Below are 24,054 nucleotides of genomic sequence, written 5' to 3'. Positions count from 1 at the left end.
CACACATGAACCACTCCTTATGTACAAAGAAACAAAATTGTCCCCATGTCTCTTTTTTAATCTTTCTCCTCTCACCTTAAAAATATGCCCTCTAGGCTTGAAGTGCCCCAATCTAGGTAAAACACTCCTGCCAGTCACCTTATTGGTACCCCTCATGATTTATTTACTGCTGTAAAAGCTCAGCAGGTCTGGCAGCAGCTGTCGGGAGGAAACCGAGTTAATGTTTCATGTCAAGTAACCCTTCCTCGGAATGTTCAGGGAAAATGGATGCCAATCCCACCGTGGCAGGTGGTGAAATTTGCATTCAATTTTTAAAACTCTGCAGGACTTGATGGGCTGAACAGCCTGCTTCCACACTATATCACCACACTATTCTATAAACATTCCATTGCTTTTTGGGCATCATCACCATCCACTCCACATGCTCATCTTCACCTTTTGTCAACAGTTCCAAAATATTTTCCAGCCCCCTTCAGCTCAGAAGAAGTCACATTAGCTTAGAAACATTAACTCATTCTCCCTCCACAGATGCTGCAAGACTGACTGAGTTTCTCCAGCACTTTGTTTCTATTTTAGTCTGTAATTCTGTATGATTTCCTCAGTGCTGAAAGTGTAACCTAACTAGAAGACCGTTTGATTCTAACTTGTATTCCTTCATATGTAGTCAGAGGTTTTCTGTGGGCTTTTACACTGTGACATCTGGTCATGAGAATCCCTAAACAGCACAGCACCTTCTCCAAGGGTTTGGGGTCTGTCTGAACAAGTCAAGCAACAGTGTTTTTCCTTAACCAGTCAGATTGAAGAATGCTCACTCAGGCATTTGAGTCTGATTTGAACACCAGAGTGAATATCTGATGAAGGGTCTAGGCCCGAAACATCAGCTTTTGTGCTCCTGAGATGCTGCTTGGCCTGCTGTGTTCATCCAGCTCCACACTTTGTTATCTTGGATTCTCCAGCATCTGCAGTTCCCATTATCTCTGAACACCAGAGCAACTCGGTTTCAAAGGCTTCAAGAAGCCTTTTGGAAGGGTTCCACAATTGACCTTAGGGGCAAAATTAAAGCAAACGGGAGTAGAGGTAATACATTGGCATGGGTTGAGAATTGTTTCACAGACGGGAAAGAGTGTGGGAGTAATTGGGTCTTTTTTCCAGGTGGTGTACAGCAGGGATTAGTGCTTGGGCCCCAGCAGACATCACAAAACTAGGTTGGATTGAGTTATGTTAGGAGAATTCAGAGGTTTTAGGGTAATCTAGATAAGTTGATGCGGGCAAACATGTCAGATGCCACATATTGTGAATAAATGTGAAGTTATACACGTCAGCGTCCAAACAGAAAGGAAAAGTGTTATTTAAATGGTGATATTTTGGGAAATGTGAATGCTGAAAGAAGTTGCACACCAGTCAATGAAACCAGTGCAGCAAGCAATTCAGAGAAAAATAGTATGTTGATTTTTGTTGCAAGAGGATTCGAGTTTAGAAATAGAGATGCCTTTCTACAGTTGTACAGGCCCTTGGTGATTCTGCATCTGGTGTATTACATGCAGTTTTGATCTCTCTACCTAAAAGAAGGCATACTTGCTGTAGAGGGAGTATAGCAGAGGTTCACTAGGCTGATACTGAGGACTGTCCTATGAGGAGAGATTGGTTTGACTGGGCCTGGAGTGTCAGAGAAATGAGAGGGAATCTGATTTGAAAAGTATAAAATTCTAATAGGGCTGGATAAATTAGATCCAGGGGGATGTTACACCTGGTTGAGAGTCGAGAATTAAGATTTAAGATCATTGGCAAAAGAATCAATGCAACATGAGATTTTCACACAGTGAGTGGTTAAGATTTGAAGTGCTGTGCCTGTGTGTGTGGTGGAAGCATTTCGAGAGGGCCATGGATTATTTGGAAAGGAAGACAGTGTAGGTTCGTAGGGAGAAGGCAGAAGGTGGACTACACCAGATGAAGTGCTCATTTGGAGAGCTGCTGCTGACATGATGGCCTCCTGTGTGGTTACAATTCTATAATTAGCATCCAAGTGACACAGAAAAGACAGTGAAATATTAAGTGATAGCTTTTCTCTGTTTCAGCAATATTTTATTGAACAGCTGCGTTCTGAAGGAGTAACCCACCTTCCGCGCATTATTTCCAATGAAGTTTCAAGTAATGATCGTTACACAGTGTACACTGAAGGTGGGATCTTGTTTGTGACCAGCCGGATTCTTGTTGTTGACCTCTTAACAGATCGCATTCCTGCAAGCCTTATTACAGGTAAGCAGGGGCTCTATTTGTCCATGGTTGAAAGGAGAAACAATCCTTTTCATTTTTCATTTCTTGCCCCAGTGTTCGGTGAGGGCAAAGATTTAAAAGGGATCTAAGGAGCAACTTTTTCACACAGAAGGTGGTGCATGTTTGCCAGAGGAAGTGGTGGAAGCTGGTACAATTACTATGTTAAAATGACGTCTGGATGGGCATATAGATAGCAAGGGTCTAGAGGAGCTTGGGCCAAATGCTGGCAGATGGGACTAGATTAATTTAGGGTATCTGGTCAGCATGGACATGTTGGACTGAAGGGTCTGTTTTCATGTACAGCTGTAGGACTCTACGACTCTAATAGTGATGTTGTAACTGCTTGTTGTTGTATAAAACCATGAGGCTCACTAGTAAAGAAATCTGGCACCTTTACCTGGACTGGCTAAAGAGTGACCCATGTGGTTGGCTCTGAGCAGTCCTCTGGAACAACCTGACAAGGCACTCATTCAGGACAACTAGTGCTGGGGCTGGGCAATAAATGACGATCTTGCCAGTGTTGCTCACATCCCACAAATACTCAAAGCCAAGTGTTTCAACTTCAGTTTAAGTTGCTTGTGAAGTAACATGGTTGAGCAGTAAACTCTGAAGTGTTATGACCTCTTCTTCCCACAGTAAAACCGCCTCATAAATTTGCTTTCACATTGTCATCATATGCTTTGCTGGCCTCTGTCATCTGTTATTGAAGCTGTTTTATATAAACGTTCTTTTCATTGTTAAAATATTGGAAGTCCAGTCTTACTGTCTTGTGATCAGACTCTGTATTCAAAATAGTCAGTAAAATGGATGGATTGGTGCTGTCTGGCTGCCAGCCTGCCCTCCAGTAAATACCCAAAGGGATTGGTAACTCTATAGCTGCCGCCTGTTCCTTAGAAAGAGTTAATCATCCTGTATGAGCATTTACAGAAAGAGTACAGATATTCTCATACCTCCCCAAAGGTGCTGATGGTGTCAACTTTCATAAGTAGGTATATCAATCTCTGTGATCCCAGATGTCACATTTTATTAAATTCTAGATAACTGGTCTGTAAGATGTATAGAGCCGGGGTTCTGTTTTTTGAAAATTTCATAATGTTTACACCACGCTTCCAGATTGCCTGGACCTGACCTAGTTGCATTAATGGATTTTGTGATGAAGGTGCCTGGTGGAACGCTTTGTCATTGCAGGTATTTTGGTATACAAAGCTCACCGAATCATTGAATCATGTCAGGAGGCATTTATTCTTCGGCTTTATCGACAGAAGAACAAAAAAGGTTTTATAAAGGCTTTCACGGACAATGCAGTGGCCTTTAGTCTCGGTTTCTGTCGCGTGGAGCGAGTGATGCGAAACTTGTTTGTTCGAAAGCTGTACCTGTGGCCCAGGTAAGTAGATTTAGGAGAAACCGCGTAATCTACACTGCCAGTTAATACATACGGAGTTCATCAGTCTGAAGTCTCTTCCAGTTGCCAAATGCGTAATTCTATTGAAGGTACTTTGGACTTCACATGATGTCTATCCAGTGTACAGAATGTTACATTGACTGCAGCATTGACTTATTTTGATCTGAGAAATAAAACCAGTTTCAAACAGATCTTTATTTATCTACCAAATGCAGCCATCTCCTGTTTTGAGATGATCAGATGACATTTTCACATCACTTCTAGATATTATTGTTCTACTAGGAATTTCTGTACCATAATTACAGATAAGATGCCCAAATGTCCCTGTCTGAAACTACTGTATCCAAAGTAAGGACAACTGTCAACTTCATAACATCTGATGTTGGAGACACAGGGTGATTTAATCTGGAACCTGAACTGTCTTCAGAGGCTTAGAGCACTGCCAGGGTATGTAACAGAATTGGAGTACACTGACGCAATAGCATTGTCTGATTTCTCTTAAAAGTACAAAATGTAACACTTGGTAAGAGAGGTACATAGGCTCTTTTTCCAAACCCATTAATGTTAGAATTCGTTGTATCCAAATAGGCATCTTTAGGTTGAACAGAATCTCTGCAATGTGCTTAATTTCAGAGACAGAGTTCTGTGGAGCCATTGTAACCTTGCTGATTTATCTAAAATTCAATTCTTCAATCTACTTCACTCCAGCTGCAATCTTTTATACATACAAAATACAGAAAAAAAGGCATCTATTATAGCTCATTGAGACAGAGTGAGTGAACAAGAGAAGTGCACTCTGCATGTTTAGCCTCCAGCTTATGCTGCAGTAGTACAAAGTAAGTGATGAGGCTAGTGGGCTTGATAGGGGGCACACTAATCTTGTAGAAGTTAATACTCCAACCATTTAGAGAACATTTTGATCTTTTAATATTGTGATCTCCTGACGAAAGGCTCCTTCTGGAGCAGGCTGTGGTTGCGGAAGAAAAAGTCAGTTTTGAAACATGTACAGCAGATATGCTGAAAATGAATTGCTGCCAGAAGTTTGGAACTGAAGAAGTGGTTCTGTGTTCTCAAAAGATGTTTGAAATCTGCAGTCTGCCCTTGAAACTGTCCCTTGACCATTATTATAAATGTGCTGTCCTTTTGTTTATGCCATATTTGGCATATCCTTTTAAATAAAAGCAAAATACTATGGTAATCTGAAATTAAGAACAAAGTGCTGGAGAAACAGAGTTAATGCTTTGAGTCTGGAAGGACTCATTGATCATAAAATCATACAGTACAGAAGAGACCCTTTGGCCCATCAATTCTATACGGACAAAATTACTAACTCCTATTCAGGTTCTGAACTCTATTTCTCTCCACAGCTGCTGATAGACCTGCTGAGCTTCTCCAGCACTTTGTTTTATTTCACGTTCTTTAAAATATGTTTTACTTGGAGCTATGTAGTTTCCAATCAAAAGAGTTTGGGAATTTCCAATACAGGAGATTTTTGTTGAAATGAGTTTAATCGTTGTAGTGTATAACATTACTTATTCATAAACTTTGTCCTCATGGAATGCATATACTTAACAGATCTACTCCCAAAGAACCGATGGTTTGTTGACATCCATCTTTATTTTATTTGTTGATGGGTTATGGGCATTGCTGGCTCATCCCAAATTGCCCTAAAGAAAGTGAGTTGTCATCTTGAACTGCCACCCTCTATGAACTGTAACTACATCCATAGTGCCCTTCAAGAGGGAATTCTAAACATATGACCCAGCAACAATGAAGAAACAGCGATATATTTCCAAGTCGGGATGGTGAGTGGCTTGGAGGGGAACTAGCAGGGAGTGGTGTTCCCATGTATCTGCTGCCCTTGTCCTTCTAGATGGGCGAGGACTCGGGTTGGGTAGGTACTGTCTTGCTGTAATGCATCTTGTAGATAGTGCAGGCCGTTGCTACCATATATTAGTGGTGAGGTGAGTGAAAGTTGAGGATGTTAGCCTGCTTGACTGCACCACACCTACTTTGTCCTGGATGTTGTTGGAGCTGCACCCATCCAGGCAAGTATAGAGCATCCTGTCACGCTCCTGGCTTGTGCCTTCTGGATGATGGGCAGGCAGCCAGGTCTTGCCACAGAATTCCTAGCCGCTGGCCTGTTCTTGTAGTCAGTGTTTATCCTGTGACCTGCATCCCCCTTGCTGTCCTTCACTGATCTGATTACCTCTCCCCTTAGATTCCATGTCGCGGTCGGCTCCTGCCTGGACAAGCACAAACCTGAAGTAATAGAGTTACACGTATCTCTGACACCCTCCATGCTGGCTATCCAGACTGCTATAATGGATGTAATGAATGCATGCTTGAAGGAACTTAAACGCTACAACCCATCTTTGGATGTCGAGGAGCTGTCTCTTGAGAATGCTATTGGAAAGTCATTTGACAAGGTTTGCTATTCAGGATTTTTTTAAAAATGTACATTGATTTCAGCAGTCTGTCCTCTGCCCAGGACTCAGCACGTATTGCTGTTGAGTTAGTGAGTTCTTTAGACTGATATTATCACCATTTGCCATTATTCCCTGATCTTTTAGTTGATTCTTTTATTACCTTGGTGCATTGCTGAGGCAGCGCAGCCATGTAGAAAAACAATCCATTATTTTTCCAAACACAGCAGCTGTTAGTGAGCAGTAATTGGAAGACACTTTGAGTAATAGAATTCTTAATTGTGCAAAATACTAACAGAGAAATTGACTAAATGACCTACTAAAATTCTCAGCTTACAAAAAAATTATTTGAAATTTAGTTATTAGAGACGTAAATAGTCAGTAATTTATCTGATTCTGACTAGCTTTGAACTTAATACATTTTCTCTCAACATCTGGCAATTTTAAGGTCTTACTGTAGGTCACGTGCTTCTGATTTTTTTTGTTCCCTGGTCAGGATAAGAAGCCGCTATTTGAATTCTGTTGTTCTTTCTTCCCAGTTATACGCCGTTTGAGTAGCCAAAATGACTCCATCATCGTTTAGGGCTCAAAGGAACTGTAATAAATTGTGTTCTGCCAAACTATTACCTGGCTTGAATGCAAATACACCATATTTTTGTAAAATGGCCTGCATTTAAATGTGCCTTTTGTGACCACTAGATACCTCGAAGTGCTTTCCAGCCAATGCAGTAGTTACTGGTGTAATGTGGAAAAAGCAGGCAGGTTTGCATATAGCAAGCAGCAATGTGATAATGACTGAATGATCTGTTTTTATGATGTTGATTGAGGAATAAATATTGGTGAGGACAATGAGCATATCTCCCCTGCTGCTCTTCAAAAACAGTGCAGTGGGATTTTTTTTACATCTAACACTGCAGACAGCTGAGATCTCAGTTTAACGATTCATCCAAAAGTTGGCACCTCTAACAGTGCAGCTCGGCTACAGTTTTGCACAGCAGTGGAGCTTTGAGTCTGGCTCATCGTCAATTGGACCCTGAACTCAGGACCTAGTGACTGAGTGTGCTGCCATTCTAATTCATGGCTGGTACACAAATTGAAATTGAACTTGAGTAATGTTTTAATGTCAGTTATAATAAGGTTATTCATTGCAAAATGTCCATAAATCCCAAAGATTGCTGAAGCATGACTTTGTAACCAAGGTGACTTTGTCAGAGTTCCCTAGTGAGAAATAGGTATATTATAATGCAAACATTCAAGCCCCATTTCAAAATCTATAATGTGTATCAACATTTACATGGCAAAAACTAAAGCATTGTTTGAAAATGAAACAGAAGTGTAGCGGAAAGCAAACACTCAACAATTCACACCAGGATTGTCCATAAATGGACGTTCTTTTTGGGAGCAATTTATCAAAAGATGGGTCCACCATTAAATTGCCTTTCGAAATGTAAGAAAAGAGTCTTTTGAATGTAGCTATTTATTTCTGGTTTTGCTGGACGATGTTGTAGGTATCTGCATCAAGTCATAATTGGCTGAATCTACCATGTTGTTTGTCAGTAAAACAGGAACCTGTCTGTGTGTCAACTGATTAACAAGCAAGATTGCAGGCAATATGCAGAAAAGGCCCTGAGGCCTGTGGTTGTTAGTTTCTCAATCTCCGCTTCCAGTGCCCTTTATAATAAAAGCAAAATAGTGCTGATACTAGAGATTTAAGATTAAAATAAAGGCTGAAGAAGCTCAGCAGTATCAGTGGGGAGAGAGAGAGAGAGAGAGAGAGAGAGAGAAAGCAAGTTAATATTTCGAGTCTGGTACGCTTTCTTCGGAACGAGACCCTTCTGTGGAAGAGTCACGCTGGACTGAAATGTTCACTCTGTTTCTCCCCACATGTGCTGAGTTTCTCCAGCAGTTCCTGTTTATATTTCATAGCCCATATTTTACCCTGCTGATGAATGCTTTTATTTTTTACTTAACGACTGCTGTTTTCTTATTTTGCAGGCAATCTGTTACTATATGGACCCAATCTGGCACCAACTTGGGGCAAAAACCAAGTCTCTGGTACAAGATTTGAAGGTTCTTCGCACTCTGTTAGAATATCTAACCCAGTATGACTGTGTTACCTTTCTCAATCTGCTTGAGTCTCTTCGGGCTACTGAAAAAGCTTTCGGGCAGAATTCAGGTAATTGTAAAATAAAGACTGAAAATTCAGTTCAATATTTAGAAAATACATCATGGGCAGCTATAAGATTAACTGCCTGCACACTTTAGCAAATAGCTAGCACTCAGGCCATACCTCACAGAAATGTTGCTGATCTTTGGGAGCATATCCAGTTTCTGAGGCTTCTGTGTAGTGAATCCTGACTCATACTGTTTTAGCATTGCTTGACACTTGATATACTAGAAACAAATGGCCTCAAACTACGAGGGGCAGAAAAAGGGTTGCATTTCCCAGAGTCGATTTTCCAATTCAATTTTAGTAGTTTAACAACAAATAAGACTCATTTAAAAGTCTCATTCTTCTGCTAATTTTGAAAGATGAAACAGTCAGTGAACAGAGCCTGCATCGGAGGACAACTATTTTGGTGGAGAAGGCAGAAACAAAGACTTGCATCTATGTAGGTACTTTTGCCGCCCTGGAGTGTCCCCAAAGCACTTCATACCCAATGAAGTACCCTTGAAGGACAATTAGGAAGGTGCACTATGTCCATGTCTGACAAAGGAGGAGCTGTGCGTTCAAATGTATTCTTTGGGCATAGGCATTCTAGTTGTACCTTTTAATAGGCAAATCATTCCCCTGTTCTGAGCAAGATTCATTACTGATGCTGCACATAGCTACTTTTGTCAGGAGATCAGCTGTCATGGCATCCTGCTTGTCTGTCCTATACTATCCTCTCATACCCACTGTGGGCGCTTAACTGCACGAGCTTACTCTGGATACCCATTCACAGGTCATGGTGGGTGGATGGCTGATGCAGGGCAATCCTAAAACAATGCCCAGGCTACACAGCAAATAAGGAAAAGTAAGCTTGTGGTTTGGAAGCTGAAATGCAAATCAGAATATGCGGTCCAACTATGTCTGGGTCAACCCTTTTTGTTGCCTTCCACTTTACCTTCTAGAAGAGATCTCTGTAGCTTTTCAGCTCTGATGGAAAGGTCAAAATTCTCCTCTTTTCCTCCCTGGATGTATCTTTTTAGAGTTCTTTTTGCTCTTGCAATTTCGCGTACATCCACATTTGCCTTGTGATGTGTGTATACGTATGGAATCTTGACATCTACACTTTTTCCATGGAGCTTTACTTATTATCCATATCCCTGAATTGTACAGGAAAGTGAATCAAATGTAGCAGCTCATGAGATGTTCCCTTGTTATGAGCTTGAGTTTTTTTTCTGTTGTTAACACATCTCTCATTTTCACAAGGTAACTCCTGGCTATCTCCGTCCTTGTAACATCTGCGTCGTAATTGCCATTTTCTGAATCATCGGCCTAAATGGACAGACTTATCGTGGTGTTCCAGATCCATTTCGATCTTCACTCTAGGTTCTTCCAGTGTATCCCTTCTAACTGCCCGACTGGTTTTCTCTTTTCTGTGTTCTTGCATCGTCCACATTTTAAACTTTGTGAATTATAAATGAAATGGGACAGGGTGATAGACCTTAGCAAGAAATCTTGCACTGTGCGAACTAGCTTGAAGTTCTACATTATTTCATGATAGGATGCACCTACAGCACAGACTGCAGATTGCTGAGCCCCTCAGAGAAATGAAGAATGTTGTGGTTGCACGATCGACTTGGTTGGCTGTTTGCTCTCTGTCAAGCTTCCGCCACACTCACTGGTACTCTGTGTTCTTTCCCTATTTGTAGATGGTATAATTAACCTCCTGAATAGAGCCTGTGTCAGCTAATCTTTTTCCTTGTAGAGTTGTAATGTCATCACCAAGCTTGAGTGCCTCCTGCCTCCTGGTCAATTAGGATTATCTTCTGTATGCCCGATGTGGAATGAGAGTCATTAATTGTGCCAGGGTGCACAATCCTCACATTTCAGTTTCCAAACCACAGGCTTGCCTTTGCTGTGTAGCCTGGGCATTGTTGTAGGAAGTGCAGACATGCCTGGCATCAGTACCCTGACGATGGGTATCCAGAGGAAGACCCTGTATCCTGTTGGGGCCTAGTATGTTGCAAGAATTGTTGCAGGTAACTAACTTGAAGGAAACACCAGTCACCTAATGATCTCCCCTCAGATTTTGTAAGGTTGGAGCCTTTAGTCATTGAACCCTTCTTGTTAATGTTCATAAGCACCTAATGGTAAAGCCCAGACCATAAGTACAGATGTAATTGAGAGAGGTAGTTGCTAAGGTATGGGAATTGAGCAATTCCCATATATGTTCCAGAGTCTCTCCTTCAATATAAATGGAAGTGGAACACTTGGCCAAATCTGGGTTGGTTTGTTTTTGGCAACGTTCAAGTTTTGGCCAAGTCTTTTATTTCTCAAACTGAAGAGATTGCAAGTGGCTTAAAATCTAGTGCAGGGTGGTGTTGTGAAAACAGTTTGTTCACTGAATGTTGTACAGTGATAATGGGAACTGCAGATGCTGGAGAATCCAAGACAATAAAATGTGAGGCTGGATGAACACAGGCCCAGCAGCATCTCAGGAGCACAAAAGCTGATGTTTCAGGCCTAGACCCTTCATCAGAGATGGGGATGGGGTGAGGGTTTTGGAATAGAGAGGGGGAGGCGGACCGAAGATGGAGAGAAAAGAAGATAGGTGGAGAGGAGAGTATAGGTGGGGAGGGGATAGGTCAGTCCAGGGAAGATGGACAGGTCAAGGAGGTGGGATGAGGTTAGTAGGTAGGAGATGGAGGTGCGGCTTGGGGTGGGAGGAAGGGATGGGTGAGAGGAAGAACAGGTTAGGGAAGCAGAGACAGGTTGGACTGGTTTTGGGATGCAGTGGGTGGAGGGGAAGAGCTGGGCTGGTCGTGTGGTGCAGTGGGGGGAGGGGACGAACTGGGCTGGCTGTGGGATTCGGTGGGGGAAGGGCAGATTTTGAAGCTGGTGAAGTCCACATTGATACCATTGGGCTGCAGGGTTCCCAAGCGGAATATGAGTTGCTGTTCCTGCAACCCTCGGGTGGCATCATTGTGGCACTACAGGAGGCCCATGATGGACATGTCATCTAACGAATGGGAGGGGGAGTGGAAATGGTTTGCGACTGGGAGGTGCGGTTGTTTATTGCGAACCGAGCGGAGGTGTTCTGCAAAGCGGTCCCCAAGCCTCCGCTTGGTTTCCCCAATGTAGAGGAAGCCACACCGGGTACAGTGGATACAGTATACCACATTGGCAGATGTGCAGGTGAACCTCTGCTTAATATGGAAAGTCATCTTGGGGCCTGGGATAGGGGTGAGGGAGGAGGTGTGGGGGCAAGTATAGCATTTCCTGCGGTTGCAGGGGAAGGTGCCGGGTGTGGTGGGGTTGGAGGGCAGTGTGGAGCGAGCAAGGGAGTCACGGAGAGAGTGGTCTCTCCGGAAAGCAGACAAGGGTGGGGATGGAAAAATGTCTTGGGTGGTGGGGTCGGATTGTAGATAGCGCAAGTGTCGGAGGATGATGCGTTGTATCTGGAGGTTGGTGGGGTGGTGTGTGAGAACGAGGGGGATCCTCTTTGGGCGGTTGTGGCGGGGGCGGGGTGTGAGGGATATGTTGCGGGAGACGCGGTCAAGGGCGTTCTCGACCACTGTGGGGGAAAAGTTGCGGTCCTTGAAGAACTTGGACATCTGGGATGTGCGGGAATGGAATGCCTCATCGTGGGGGCGGAGGCGGAGGAATTGGGAATAGGGGGTGGAATTTTTGCAGGAGGGTGGGTGGGAGGAGGTGTATTCTAGGTAGCTGTGGGAGTCGGTGGGCTTGAAATGGACATCAGTTACAAGCTGGTTGCCTGAGATGGAGACTGAGAGGTCCAGGAAGTTGAGGGATGTGCTGGAGATGGCCCAGGTGAACTGAAGGTTGGAGTGGAAGGTGTTGGTGAAGTGGATGAACTGTTCGAGCTCCTCTGGGGAGCAAGAGGCGGCGCCGATATAGTCATCAATGTACCGGAGGAAGAGGCGGGGTTTGGGGCCTGTGTAGGTGCGGAAGAGGGACTGTTCCACGTAACCTACAAAGAGGCAGGCATAGCTGGGGCCCATGCGGGTGCCCATGGCCACCCCCTTTGTCTGTAGGAAGTGGGAGGAATGGACAAGTCTGTTTTACATTTCGCCCTATACTGTCGTGTGTACGACTACACTGGTCGGTTTAGCTTGGGCACGGAGGGAAAAGGTTAGAGTTTTACATCCAAGTGGTGTCTAATAGTCACACTGGAGGTCAATTGATCTTTGAGTTGAATAACAACTGTTGGGTAAATGGTAACTAACATGGAGTCTATCATGCAGCTTTGCTTGACATTGATCCTCTGTTTAAAAGTATCTGTTTTTCTTTCTGTATGTAATACTTAGTCTCATGTTCCAAACAGTCTGCTCTGATATGTAGCAGTCTCAGGAGCAGACAGGATACCTTCTTCATTTTTGATTTGAATGTCATTAGCTTTATTGTATGTCCTTGTGCAGTTTTCTTTGTCTTTTAACAACACTGCCATGTAGGCTTTAATGGCCAAATAAATTATGAACAGTGACATAGTAGTTACAATACTGAGATCAGGTCTCACCATAGCAATGTGAAAATTTGAATTCAATTTGAATAAAAATCTGGAAATAAAATATCATTGTCAGAGACAGTGACCAGGTTGTCTTGTGATTTAAAAACTCAGTTGGTTTCATTTAAAATTATTTGAACAGGTCCGTTTGTGGAGGGCAGCTGATGGAAGGCCTCAAAAATCAGATCAGATATCAATCCCCATTTTCTTTCCCTCTTGTGGTCCCAGCTGCTGCAGTTGTGATGGGAATTAGTGAAGAGATCATGAATATTACCGTACATGCTGGCAGACTGATCAACTCACTTCTGAAGTTGTATTTCAAAGTCTTGTCAAGTATCTTGAGGCAGTTTCATCGAAATCAGCTTCTTAAAATTTATTTAACAATAACTGAGTGACGCAAAAAGATCATCAGAATGCTCTGCTTGGCAAAATATATTCCCTCAAGAAATACCCGGTGTAATGCAGATTAGTACTGATAGGAGAGACTCTAGATGACATCTGGCACGTCGGTAATGTATTGCTTGAATGCTTTGCTGTGATGTTTCCGCCAATCCCCTCCTGGCTTCTCAGTAAGGCTGTGATGGCACCTTTGCTGTTGTTGCACACGGTCCTCAGTTGTACCTTGGAAAGAGCCAGAGAAGAAAAGTTGTGAGAAGTACAGCTGTTGACATCCAGTGACAGAGTTGTTTGATTATTAAATCGGGTTGCGCATCATTGAATGGAAGGTAGCATTGTTCATCCAGGGCATCCTCGATGCTGTGTCCTTGCTTCCTTGCCGTTGCCTTTCACCAGTAAATAAAGCATTGACCCTCCCCACTTTGATGCCATGAAGTATAATTAGCAAATATTGGTTTGTGCTGACAGGGTGGTTATTTTTGGATGCGAGTAACACAATGTTTGTGAATGCTCGAGCCAGAGTGTACAAGCGTCTCGACTCAAAGCTTAAAACCTCAGCAAATGTGACAAAGGCTGAACCAACAGAAACAGACAAGACAGGTGCGTATTTAATAATCATCACTGTTCAATGTGTGTTTGGGCTGATTTAGCTGCTCCATGTTCAACATGTTTGTATGTGAAATCTCAGTTTCCAGGGGGTTGTCTTGTATTGCTTTCTGTGGAAGTTCTGTATCATGCAGTGTTCTGGAGAATGATGGCTGTGTCACAGTCAGTCAAGTCACCTGCCAATCTGCTCATCAGTAGCTTTTCCTGTCTGCAATCTGTCTGGCCAACCCTCTGACCTATGCTTAATTATCTAATGATCCAGCAGTCACTGTCCCAACCTTCAGGGCAGGGCAAAATAAAGCATGGGCTGTGTGCAGCTTCAAGATGATGGACCTAGCAACAAAAGGTTAGCAGACCTGGCAATTTGATATCTGAAGTAGGCAAATAAGCAGTGTCTACCGGTTTCACAGTGGCTCAGTGGTTACCATTGCTACCGCTCAGTGCCACGTACCTAGGTCCAGTTCCAAGCTTTGGGCGACTGTCTGTGTGGAGTTTGCACAATCTCCCTGTGTCTGCGTAGGTTTCCTATGGTTGCTCCGGTTTCCTCCCACAGACCAGAGATGTGCAGGTTAGGTGGATTGGCCATGGGAAATGCAGGGTTACATGGATAGGGTAGGGGGTGGTCTGGGTGGAATGCTTGTTGGAGGGGGCAGTATGGACTCAATAGGCCGAATGACCTGCTTCCACACTGTAGGGATTCTATGAATTAACTGGTTAGTCAGGCTCTCTTAAAGGCCCAGGAATGTGATAATTGCTCCTTACTTGATCTCGAAGTCTTAAGCTGGCAAACAAATGACAGTTCTGAATTTTTACAGTATTGTGTAGCACGGCTTGATTTCGTGCAGTACACAGGACAGGCTGTAGGGATCACTGCAGCCCTGTAAGGGATGGATGACAATGAGTGGCTCGTTCAGGATTCCATAGCAGGCATCTGTCGGAAGTTTCATAATCACACCCTTCAAATAAGCTTCCCTGATGCTGGCCGACACTTTCTTCATCTCCTCTTTCCCTCTCCTTCCTTTATTTTCTTAGCCTTTCATCATTTCTTCTTCGTACCATAATTTGAATTCTTTCCCACCTGCTCCAGTAGCTCCTACCCATGAGGTGCACCTGATGGGCTAAGAACTGCGAAGCTGCTCACTGACTGTTGCAGCTCATTGGTCACTTATAAATTATAATTTCAGTAACCAAGGTACTCTGCGAAGTGTATCTATGCTGTCCCAAATTTTGGCAGGTAGGGTGCTTTTCTTTGGATTAGAGTCATACAGCATAGAAACAGATCCTTCTGTCCACCAGTCCATGCCGAACACAATTCCAGACTAAACTAGCCCCACTTACCTGCCCTTGGCTCATATCCCCCCCAAAACTTTCTAATTCAAGTATTTATCTAAATGTCTTTTATATTTCGTAATTGTATCCACGTCCACCACTTCATCCGTAAGTTCATTCCACACAGACCGCACTCTGTAAAAAAAAAACGTGTTCCTCGTGTCCTTCTTAAATCTTTCTCCTCCCACCTTCAAAATACGCTGCCTGTTCTTGAAGTCACCCACCTTCGGGAAAAGATACCTGCCATGCATCTTATCTATACCCCTTATGATTTTTGAAAACCTCTAAAAGATCGTCGCTCAACCTAGTGAACAAAGTCCCAGCCTATCCAGCCTCTGCCTAAAACTCTCAACTTCCATTCCTGGCAAACCTTTTCCCAATCTTCTCCAGCTTAATAAAATCCTTCCTATCACAAGGCAAACAGAACTGCACACAGTACTCCAGAAGACGCTGCACCAACATCCTCCAGAACCTCAACATGACTTCCCAACTCCTATTCTCAAAAATCTGAGCAATGAAATCAAACATGCTAAACACCTTCTTAACCACAAATAAAAACAGATACTGGAGAAGCTCAGCAGGTCTGGCAGCATCTGTGAAGAGAAATCAGAGTTAACGTTTTGAGTCCGGTGACTGAGGAAGGGTCACTGGACCCAAAAAGATTAACTCTGGTTTCTCTTCACAGATGCTGTCAGACCTGCTGAGCTTTTCCAGTAACTTCTGTTTTTGCTTCTGATTTACAGCATCCGCAGATTTTTCAGTTTTCACCTTCTTAACCACCTTGCCTACATGAGACACAAATTTCAAAGAATTATGGACCTAAACTCCTAGGTCTCCCTGCTGAGCAACACGACTCAGGGGCCCTACTTTTAATTGGATTAGTCCTGTCCTTTCTTGTTTTTCTCAAAATAAAGTAGCTCACATTTATCCAAATTATACACCATCTGCCCCTCCTCAGCCCATTCACCCAGTTGTTCAAGATTTCTTTGTAATCTTAGATAACTACCTCACTGTTCACCATGCCACCAGTTTTGGTTCTGAAGAAGTGTGAATTTCATAGCAACAACTGAGACAAGTAAGAAATAAACAAGTAGAACAGTACATAAGACCCTTTTCCCTCAGTAAGGACAGTGCAGGGGTGATTCTCAGGCCAAAAGAGATTTTCCTGTGGCCTTACAGGGGGAGCAGTGGAAACACCGCTACCAGGAGTGGAATTGGTTGGAGAACTAGCCCCCAACTCCCCCTCACCAGTTGCATTTATTGGGAAGGAAGGAGCTATCAAAGTTTGGATGGTGAGGTGTACCAGTAAATCTCCCTGTCTAACTTCCCATCATACTGCATGAGGACCTGACTGAGAGTGGGCAAACAGCAGAGAATAAGTCAGCCTGATAACACTTAAGGAGAGTCCCGAGGAATTTCCACAGTACTGAGCTCATCGTGTTTGTTCGAAGGATGAGGAAGACCCTAGGAGAGAAAAAAAATTCTTACCTGCTTTGAAGCCGTGATTTAACAATCTCTGATAAGATTTGCTTTTACAAGGAGCATTAAGAAGCTCAAGCCTGATACATTGTTATCCTCTATTATTCTTTTGGTAGTTTGAAATGATCAATGGTGAAGGGCATTGCCATTTGGTATCTAGGATTTTGTAAGCCAAATTTCTGGTACGAAAGTGAGGTGAAGCCACCTGCAGGCCAGCTACATCTCTACAAAGGGGAAGTGGCAATTCACATACCAGTCACCAAAAGGACACTGTTAACTGACTCTCCGCAGGTAGCTACAGAACAACATTGTGTTTCGCCGATCTACTGTCCCGCGCAGGAAGCAGGGAAGGGAGAGAATTTTATACATTTCGAAACCAATTCAGACTTGAAAGGCAGGATGACTGGAGAACTAGTTGAAGTTGTCAGTAGCTTGAGCACAACATTGCTTTTGTCTTGCATTTTACTTAGAACAAAAGGATCTCATCCTGGAGCCGAACCCAAAGTGGGAAGCATTGAGTGAAGTCCTAGCGGAGATCAAAAGGGAGAATGAGCCCAGCGAAACATTGACAGCCTCAGGTGAGCTGATGAACATCTAAAAGAATTGAATGAAAGCAAGAACTGCAGATGCTGGCAGTTGGAGTTGATGCAGTATGGAGCTGGAGGAACACAACAGGTCGGGCGGCATCAAAAGAGCAGGAAAGTCAACGTTTCAGGTTGGGACCCAAAATGTCGACTTTCCTGCTTTGATGCTGCCTGACCTGCTGCGTTCCTGCAGCTCCACATTGTCTCGACTGAAAGAATTGAACGCTGACTTCGGCTTTGCTGAACTCCAGAACTCTGTTGGCTGGACTTATTGGAATCCTGTGAGAATGACAACTCCAGATGGCGTATACATTGACATCAAATGTTTTAAGCTTTTTATGGGACAACTAGGCTGGAACATGCAGAGAAACTGATCTTGAAATTTGGATGAAAATTGGGTTTGCTCAGAAATAGTAAATGATTTATGAATCAGCTATATGTTTATGTAAAATATGTTTCACTTTATTGCGCACAAGATTCATACTTATTGTTTTTACAAAGCTGCTACAGGAATATAAATTATGCCAAAGATAAATTGCCAGTGATATTTGCTGTCTAAACACGCTCACTGCTTACTTCCACAATGACGTGGACCTAATTGAATTGCATGAAACTACTGATCAGTGGAATGTTTATATTATAAACCTAAAACAGGGCTTCTCATCGTAAGCAGAAATATTGGAGTTACAAGCTCCAAGGTAACAGCTCCACTGTGAGGCTTCATCTAATCAATATCCTGTTTTCCCACAGTGTAATTTGTTCTGATTGTTTGAAATTTGGCATTTTTGCAATTGTCCTAATGAGTGCAGATGAAAAAACTTCAGCAGCAGGTCTGTCTTTTCGGCGATGTGGTCTGATATTGTAGGTGAGTATTTCTTAGTGAACCCAGTTGATTGCAGCAGTGTTTTTCTTTGGCTGCCTCTAGGTCATGTGCTGATCTGTGCCAGTGATGATAGAACCTGTGCCCAACTGAAGGAATATATTACTGTTGGAGCAGAAGACTTGTTAATGAGACTGTATAATAAAACCTTTGGGAAGAGCGAGAAGGCAGAGGATGCTGGGAAAGCCTGCATAAAGGACAAGAAGCCTGCTAAAACCAAGGCAAAATCGAAACCTGGCAATGGGCCGAAACTGAAGAAAGCAAAAGCAGAGACTGCTAAAAACAGGAGGAAACCAGAGTTGACATTAACTCAAATGGTAGGAACAGAAAATGGTGAAGGTTCTCATAAGGTAAAAGAAGGAGAGGGGGAAGAGGAGATTGAAGAAAGTGTTAGCCCAGAAGCCAACATCAAGGAAGCTCAATCGAAGGGTGTGATTATGAAACTTCCGACAGAGGCCTGCTATGGAATCCTGAATGAGCCGCTCATTGTCATCCATCCCTTACAGGGCTGCAGTGATCCCTACAGCCTGTCCCGTGTACTGCATGAAATCGAGCCCCGCTACGTTATACTGTATGATGCAGAACTGTCATTTGTTCGTCAGCTTGAGATTTACAGAGCAAGCAAGCCCGGCAAGCCTCTCCGGTAACACTGTTTGCAAACTTTTTAAAGGCGTGAATTTTTTTTTTAAAATTCAGAACGAGAACCCAAGCAAGGCTTATTGTCCATCCCCAATTGCAGTAGCCTTTTTGAAGCTATTGTCTTTTAACAGCTGATCACTTCAGAGATGGTTAGGAGTCAGCCACTTTAATTCTGTAGGTCAACGTCACCTCAAGACCAATGCTGGGAAGGGAAATGGACCCTTGCATTTAGTTTCACACTTGTCATGATTTGATATGAACACACAAGCTGTGTGATGCTAGTTCAGTATCATAACTTTTCCACTAATGTACCATTTCCACTGGAGTTATGACTAATTTTGGATGTCCCTTAGGTGTCCTCATTCTGTGGAAGCCATACCAGGTTGCCTCTCCTAAAATGTAAGTTCTAGTTCAGTAAAGCAGTTTTACCTCTGAATCAATGCTTCTGATTTGGAGCCACGGTGCAGTGACTTGAGCACAGTATCCAGTTCAACACTTCAGTACTGTGCTGTCAAAACTCTTTAGATGAAACATTAACCTCAGGCCTGTCTTTCCCCTCAGTTGAATGTAAAATAATGAATGGCACTATTTAACAAGTAATAGGGGAGTTCTCCTGCTACTCATATTTATTCATGGTCCAATGTCCTTGCCAATAATTCTGTCATCGTATATTTCATTGCTGATTCCTAAGATTTTGCTAATAGCCCTACATGTGTACAGGTTCGGAGCAGGAGTAGGCCACTCTGCTCGTTAATCCCACTCAGTGAGATCATGCTTATCTGATTTTTCTGCACGCTTCTGGTAACATTTTAATCACTTTCTCGTCAAGAGTTTATCTATTGCTGCCTTAAAAACAATTTTTAAATTTTCTACCATCACCTTTTGAGGAAGAATTCCAAAGACTTCTGACCCTCTGTGAGAAAAAATAATTATCCTCCCCTCCTGTCTTAAATGGATGACCCCTATAACAGTGACCCTGTACTAGATTCCCACAAGAGGAAACATGCTTTCCACATCCACCTGATCAAGACCCTTCAGGACCCGTGTTTCAAACAAGTTGCTTCTTGCTGTTTGAGATCCCAGCAATATAAGTTTAGCCTGCCCCACCTTTCCTCGCAAGACAGCCCACTCATTCCAAGTATCAGTCCAGTTAACCACCTCTGAATCACTTCCAAAACATTTATATCCTTCCTTAAATAGGGAAGCCAGTACTGTGCATGGTATTCCTGACCAATGGCCTGAATAACTGGAATATTACTTCCCTACCTTTGTATTCAGTTCCCCTCTTGGTAAACCACTGCATTCTATTAGCTTTCCTTGTTACTTACTGTTGCCTGCATGTGAGTCTTTTACAATGCATTGCAGTAGCGCGCACACCTATCTCTATCTCAGAGCTCTGCAGTCTCTCACCATTTAGACTGTTTTTAATTCTTCCTGCCAGAGTGTACAATTTTATATTTTTCCACACTGTACTGCACATGCCACAACCTTTCCTACTCATGTAACCTATCAGTATCCCTTTGCAGCTTCCTTCTGTTCTATTCACAACTTACCTTCCTGACTGACTTTGTGTCGTCAACAAAGTTTGCTACTTATATCTTTGACCCTATCATGTGAGTCAATTTTTTTTTAAATTGTAAAGAATTGAGGCCCCAGCTTTGACTCACCACTTATTATATCTTGCCAGCTAAGGATTAGCCCATTTATAGCTGCTCTTGGTTTCCTGTTTGCAAACAGATATTTTATCCATGCAAATACATTACTCCCTACACCATGAGATATATTTTCAGCAGTAGCTTTTGATATGTCTTTATCAAAGTGCAGTACACTTTATCCAGAATATGTTACTTCCACAAATTGGTTAAACATGATTTTCTGTCTGATAAATTTATATTTTTAAGATCACTGCTATAATATCTTTAATCATAATTTCTAACATTTTACCCACAAAAGATGTTCAGCCTGTAGTTTTCTGTTTTTTTTCTCCCTTTTTGAATAAAGGCATTATATTGTCTATTTTCCAGTCTAATGAAACCTTCCCTGAATCTAGGAAAATAATCTAGTCCCATTTGCAAGCATTTGAAAATTAAAACCAGCACACCAGCTATTGTCACTAGACACTTTTTAGACCTTATGATAAAGTCCATCAGAACCTGGAAACTCGTCAGTCTTCAGCTCGAACAATTAGTTCAGTCTCACTTCGTTAGTAAATAGTAAGACTCTTGTCTTCTCCTTTCCCTTTTTCCTATTTTACAGCTACTTGTGTTCTCTGTATTCAAGACTGTTAGCGCTTTATTTTCAATTGTTAACACCCCAGAGTCACTTCCAAAGCCCCAATACTCACCTTGTTAACTTGTTTCTTTTTAAAATACTTGTAGATACTCTTTCAGTCTGGTTTTATATTTCTTTCTTAAATTCTCTCTATTCTATTTTTTTTCTACCTTATCAACCTTTTAAATTCACTTTTCTGACCTGCCACCCACCTTTCCACAATTATAGAACATAGAACAATACAGGGCAGAACAGGCCCTTCGGCCCTCGATGTTGCGCCGACCTGTGAATTAATCTAAGCCCCTCCCCCTACACTATCCCATCATTATCCATACGCTTATCCAAGGACGGTTTAAATGCCCCTAATGTGGCTGAGTTAACTACATTGGCAAGCAGGGTGTTCCACGCCCTTACCATGCTCTGAGTAAAGAACCTGCCTCTGACATCTGTCTTAAATCTATCACCCCTCAATTTGTAGCTATGCCCCCTTGTATAAGCTGAAGTCATCATCCTCGGAAAAAGACTCTCACTGCCCACCCTATCTAATCCTCTGATCATCTTGTATGTCTCTATTAAATCCCCTCTTAGCCTCCTTCTCTCCAAACAGAACAGACCCAAGTCCCTCAGCCTTTCTTCATAGGGCCGTGAAGATGAAGGGCCCAAGACTTCTGTACCAAACCATGCTTCTCTCTAACTCCTGAGGAAGAGGCTTATCTTGCATTAACAAGTAGCCCATTCCATCACCGAAAAGGAGAAGAAGGAGGTGTGGTAAGGCATAAATACTCTTGTGGAGGAAGGTAACACCCCTATTTACTTAGGAATCAGTCACCATGTCAAATGTGGAACCTCCCAAGCTGGTCTACGAGCAGGAGATAAGAAGAGTGGACTCTGCACTGCAGCAGAGGGAGAGGGACTCAGTGCAACAAAATCACGGAAAAAATTGAGAATGAGAGTGAGCTAGATAAATCCAGTCTTTGGGAGTCACCCATACCCTCTCCACCTCTGCCCTCCGTACGACATGACAACCCCTCCCCTGTTCCTCCAGGTCCCGTTCTTTTCTTGCCCATTTAGGAAACAGTAGCGTCCCAAGAGCAGTGTTTGGTTTTGTGATGGGATTGTACAGGAATTCCGAGGCGTTCCCACAGAAATTTATTCCTAACTCGACAGGATCAGGCAAGGGTTTAACAGCGTTCTTTCGTACTTTGTTGCACTTTATTGTCTCTCCACCTTGACTTCACTCTTGTCCCAACTTGTTTGGAGGCAACATTGGTGTCATGGGAATGCCATTAGATCCAATTTTTCCAGGGAGAAGGGTTTCAATCCCACCATGACATCTGAGAATGGGGCATGAGGCATGAGGATCCAGGATGTGCCTTTTATCGCGTTAGGATTTTTTTCTTGTTCAGACGTATCCGTTGTGTTTTCTGAAAATACTCCAGGCTTGCCCACCCCCCCCCCCCCCCACAAAAAAAAAAAATCCTTTCCTGAAACAGAGATAATGGGAACTGCAGATGCTGGAGAATCCAAGATAATAAAGTGTGGAGCTGGATGAACACAGCAGGTCAAGCAGCATCTCAGGAGCACAAAAGCTGACGTTTCGGGACTAGACCCTTCATCAGAGAGGGGGATGGGGTGAGGGTTCTGGAATAAATAGGGAGAGAGGTGGAGGTGGATCGAAGATGGATACAGGGGAAGATAGGTGGAGAGGAGAGTATAGGTGGGGAGGGGCTACGTCAGTCCAGGGAGGACGGACAGGCCAAGGAGACGGGATGAGGTTAGTAGGTGGGAAATGGAGGTGTGGCTTGAGGTGGGTGGAGGGGATAGGTGAGAGGAAGAACAGGTTAGGGAGGCAGAGACAAGCTGGGCTGGTTTTGGGATGCAGTGGGGTAAGGGGAGATTTTGAAGCTTGTGAAGTCCACATTGATACCATTGGGCTGCAGGTCTCCCAAACGGAATGTGAGTTGCTGTTCCTGCTGTTTCCTGAAACAACCTGTTTATCATTTCTCATAATAATAACTTGCTCTCTTGCCTTCTGTCTATTTTTTGGTTGACTCCATAGAGTCTAACTTGTCCATGCCCATCAGATATCCTAAATTAATCTAATCCCATTAGCCAGCATTTGGCCCATATGCCTCTGAGCCCTTCCTATTCATGTATTTTCCAAACTTTTTCCAAATTTGATCCCTTGCCCACCCTGTTTAGTTTAAATTCCTGTCGTCATCTCTGGTTATGCAACTGACTGAAACACCAGTCCCAGCACAGTTCAAGTATAGAGCATCTCAATGATACAGCTCCCACTTTTCCAGCACTGAAGCAACTATGCCACGAGCTAGTGCTCACTCTTACTGTACAGTTTGGGTCATACATTTGTTTCCCTCATTTTATTTGCCCCTGTCTGTTTGCACATGGCTGTTGTAATAATGTAGAGATTATTAAATTTTGGATTCGGCTGCTTAGTTTGTGCCTGGCTTTTCATACTGACTATGCAGTACCTGTTTGGTGTCCTACTGGTATCATTGGCACTGCAGTGACTGGATTCTCCCTTTCTCCCTGTATGTTCCTCTCTGAACCAGTGTTGTGAATCAAGGCACCAAGCAGGCAATGTTATCGAAAACGAGAGGACACCGATTTAAAGTAATTTAGTAAAAAAAATTAAAAGTAACATGAAGAACAACTCTTCTCATACTTCAAGTGGTTAGGGTGTGGAAAGCACTGCATGAAGGTGTGGTGGAAATAAGTTCAAACAAGACCATCAAAAGACAATTTGTTATTTTAAAATGCAACATCTAATGTGCAAGATTGTAGGGAGACAGTAGGGCAATGAGATACTGCTCAGAGAGCCAGCATGGGCACAATGAACTGAACAGCCTCGTGCTCTCCAATAATTCTCTGATTCTATTAGCAGTTCTTGAGCTCAGAATCCTCATGTGTTCCACACATTCGTAGTTCATTCTACACTAGACATCTGTAGATGCACCATCATTTAGAATATAGCTGTAGATGCTAGACTTTTAAATCTTAGTGGAATCCAGCGACATGATTTGGAAAAGTGGATTGAGCTCAGGATCAGACATCTTATTTAAAAAGCCTAATT

At 43.0% G+C, this 24,054-nt stretch overlaps 1 protein-coding gene across 5 annotated transcripts in view; it reads left to right on the top strand.

The window, feature by feature from the left end:
- ercc4 (excision repair cross-complementation group 4) overlaps window positions 1–24,054 on the top strand; it is a 38,089-nt gene that overhangs the window by 4,643 nt on the left and 9,392 nt on the right. For 2 of the 5 annotated variants that reach the window (XM_048552099.2, XM_048552100.2), the window contains 7 exons: window positions 2,076–2,256; window positions 3,463–3,658; window positions 5,898–6,105; window positions 8,098–8,278; window positions 13,641–13,772; window positions 17,057–17,164; window positions 18,096–18,693. In XM_048552099.2, coding sequence (XP_048408056.2) covers window positions 2,076–2,256; window positions 3,463–3,658; window positions 5,898–6,105; window positions 8,098–8,278; window positions 13,641–13,772; window positions 17,057–17,164; window positions 18,096–18,693 — 1,604 coding nt within the window. The other 3 variants (XM_048552102.2, XM_048552103.2, XM_048552101.2) reach the window with 2 other exon arrangements.

This window comes from Stegostoma tigrinum, chromosome 23 (genome assembly GCF_030684315.1).
Source record: "Stegostoma tigrinum isolate sSteTig4 chromosome 23, sSteTig4.hap1, whole genome shotgun sequence".
Lineage (NCBI taxonomy): Eukaryota > Metazoa > Chordata > Chondrichthyes > Orectolobiformes > Stegostomatidae > Stegostoma > Stegostoma tigrinum.
The sequence above is the reverse complement of the archived record's forward strand: the minus strand, read 5'-3'. Positions and strand labels throughout refer to the sequence as shown.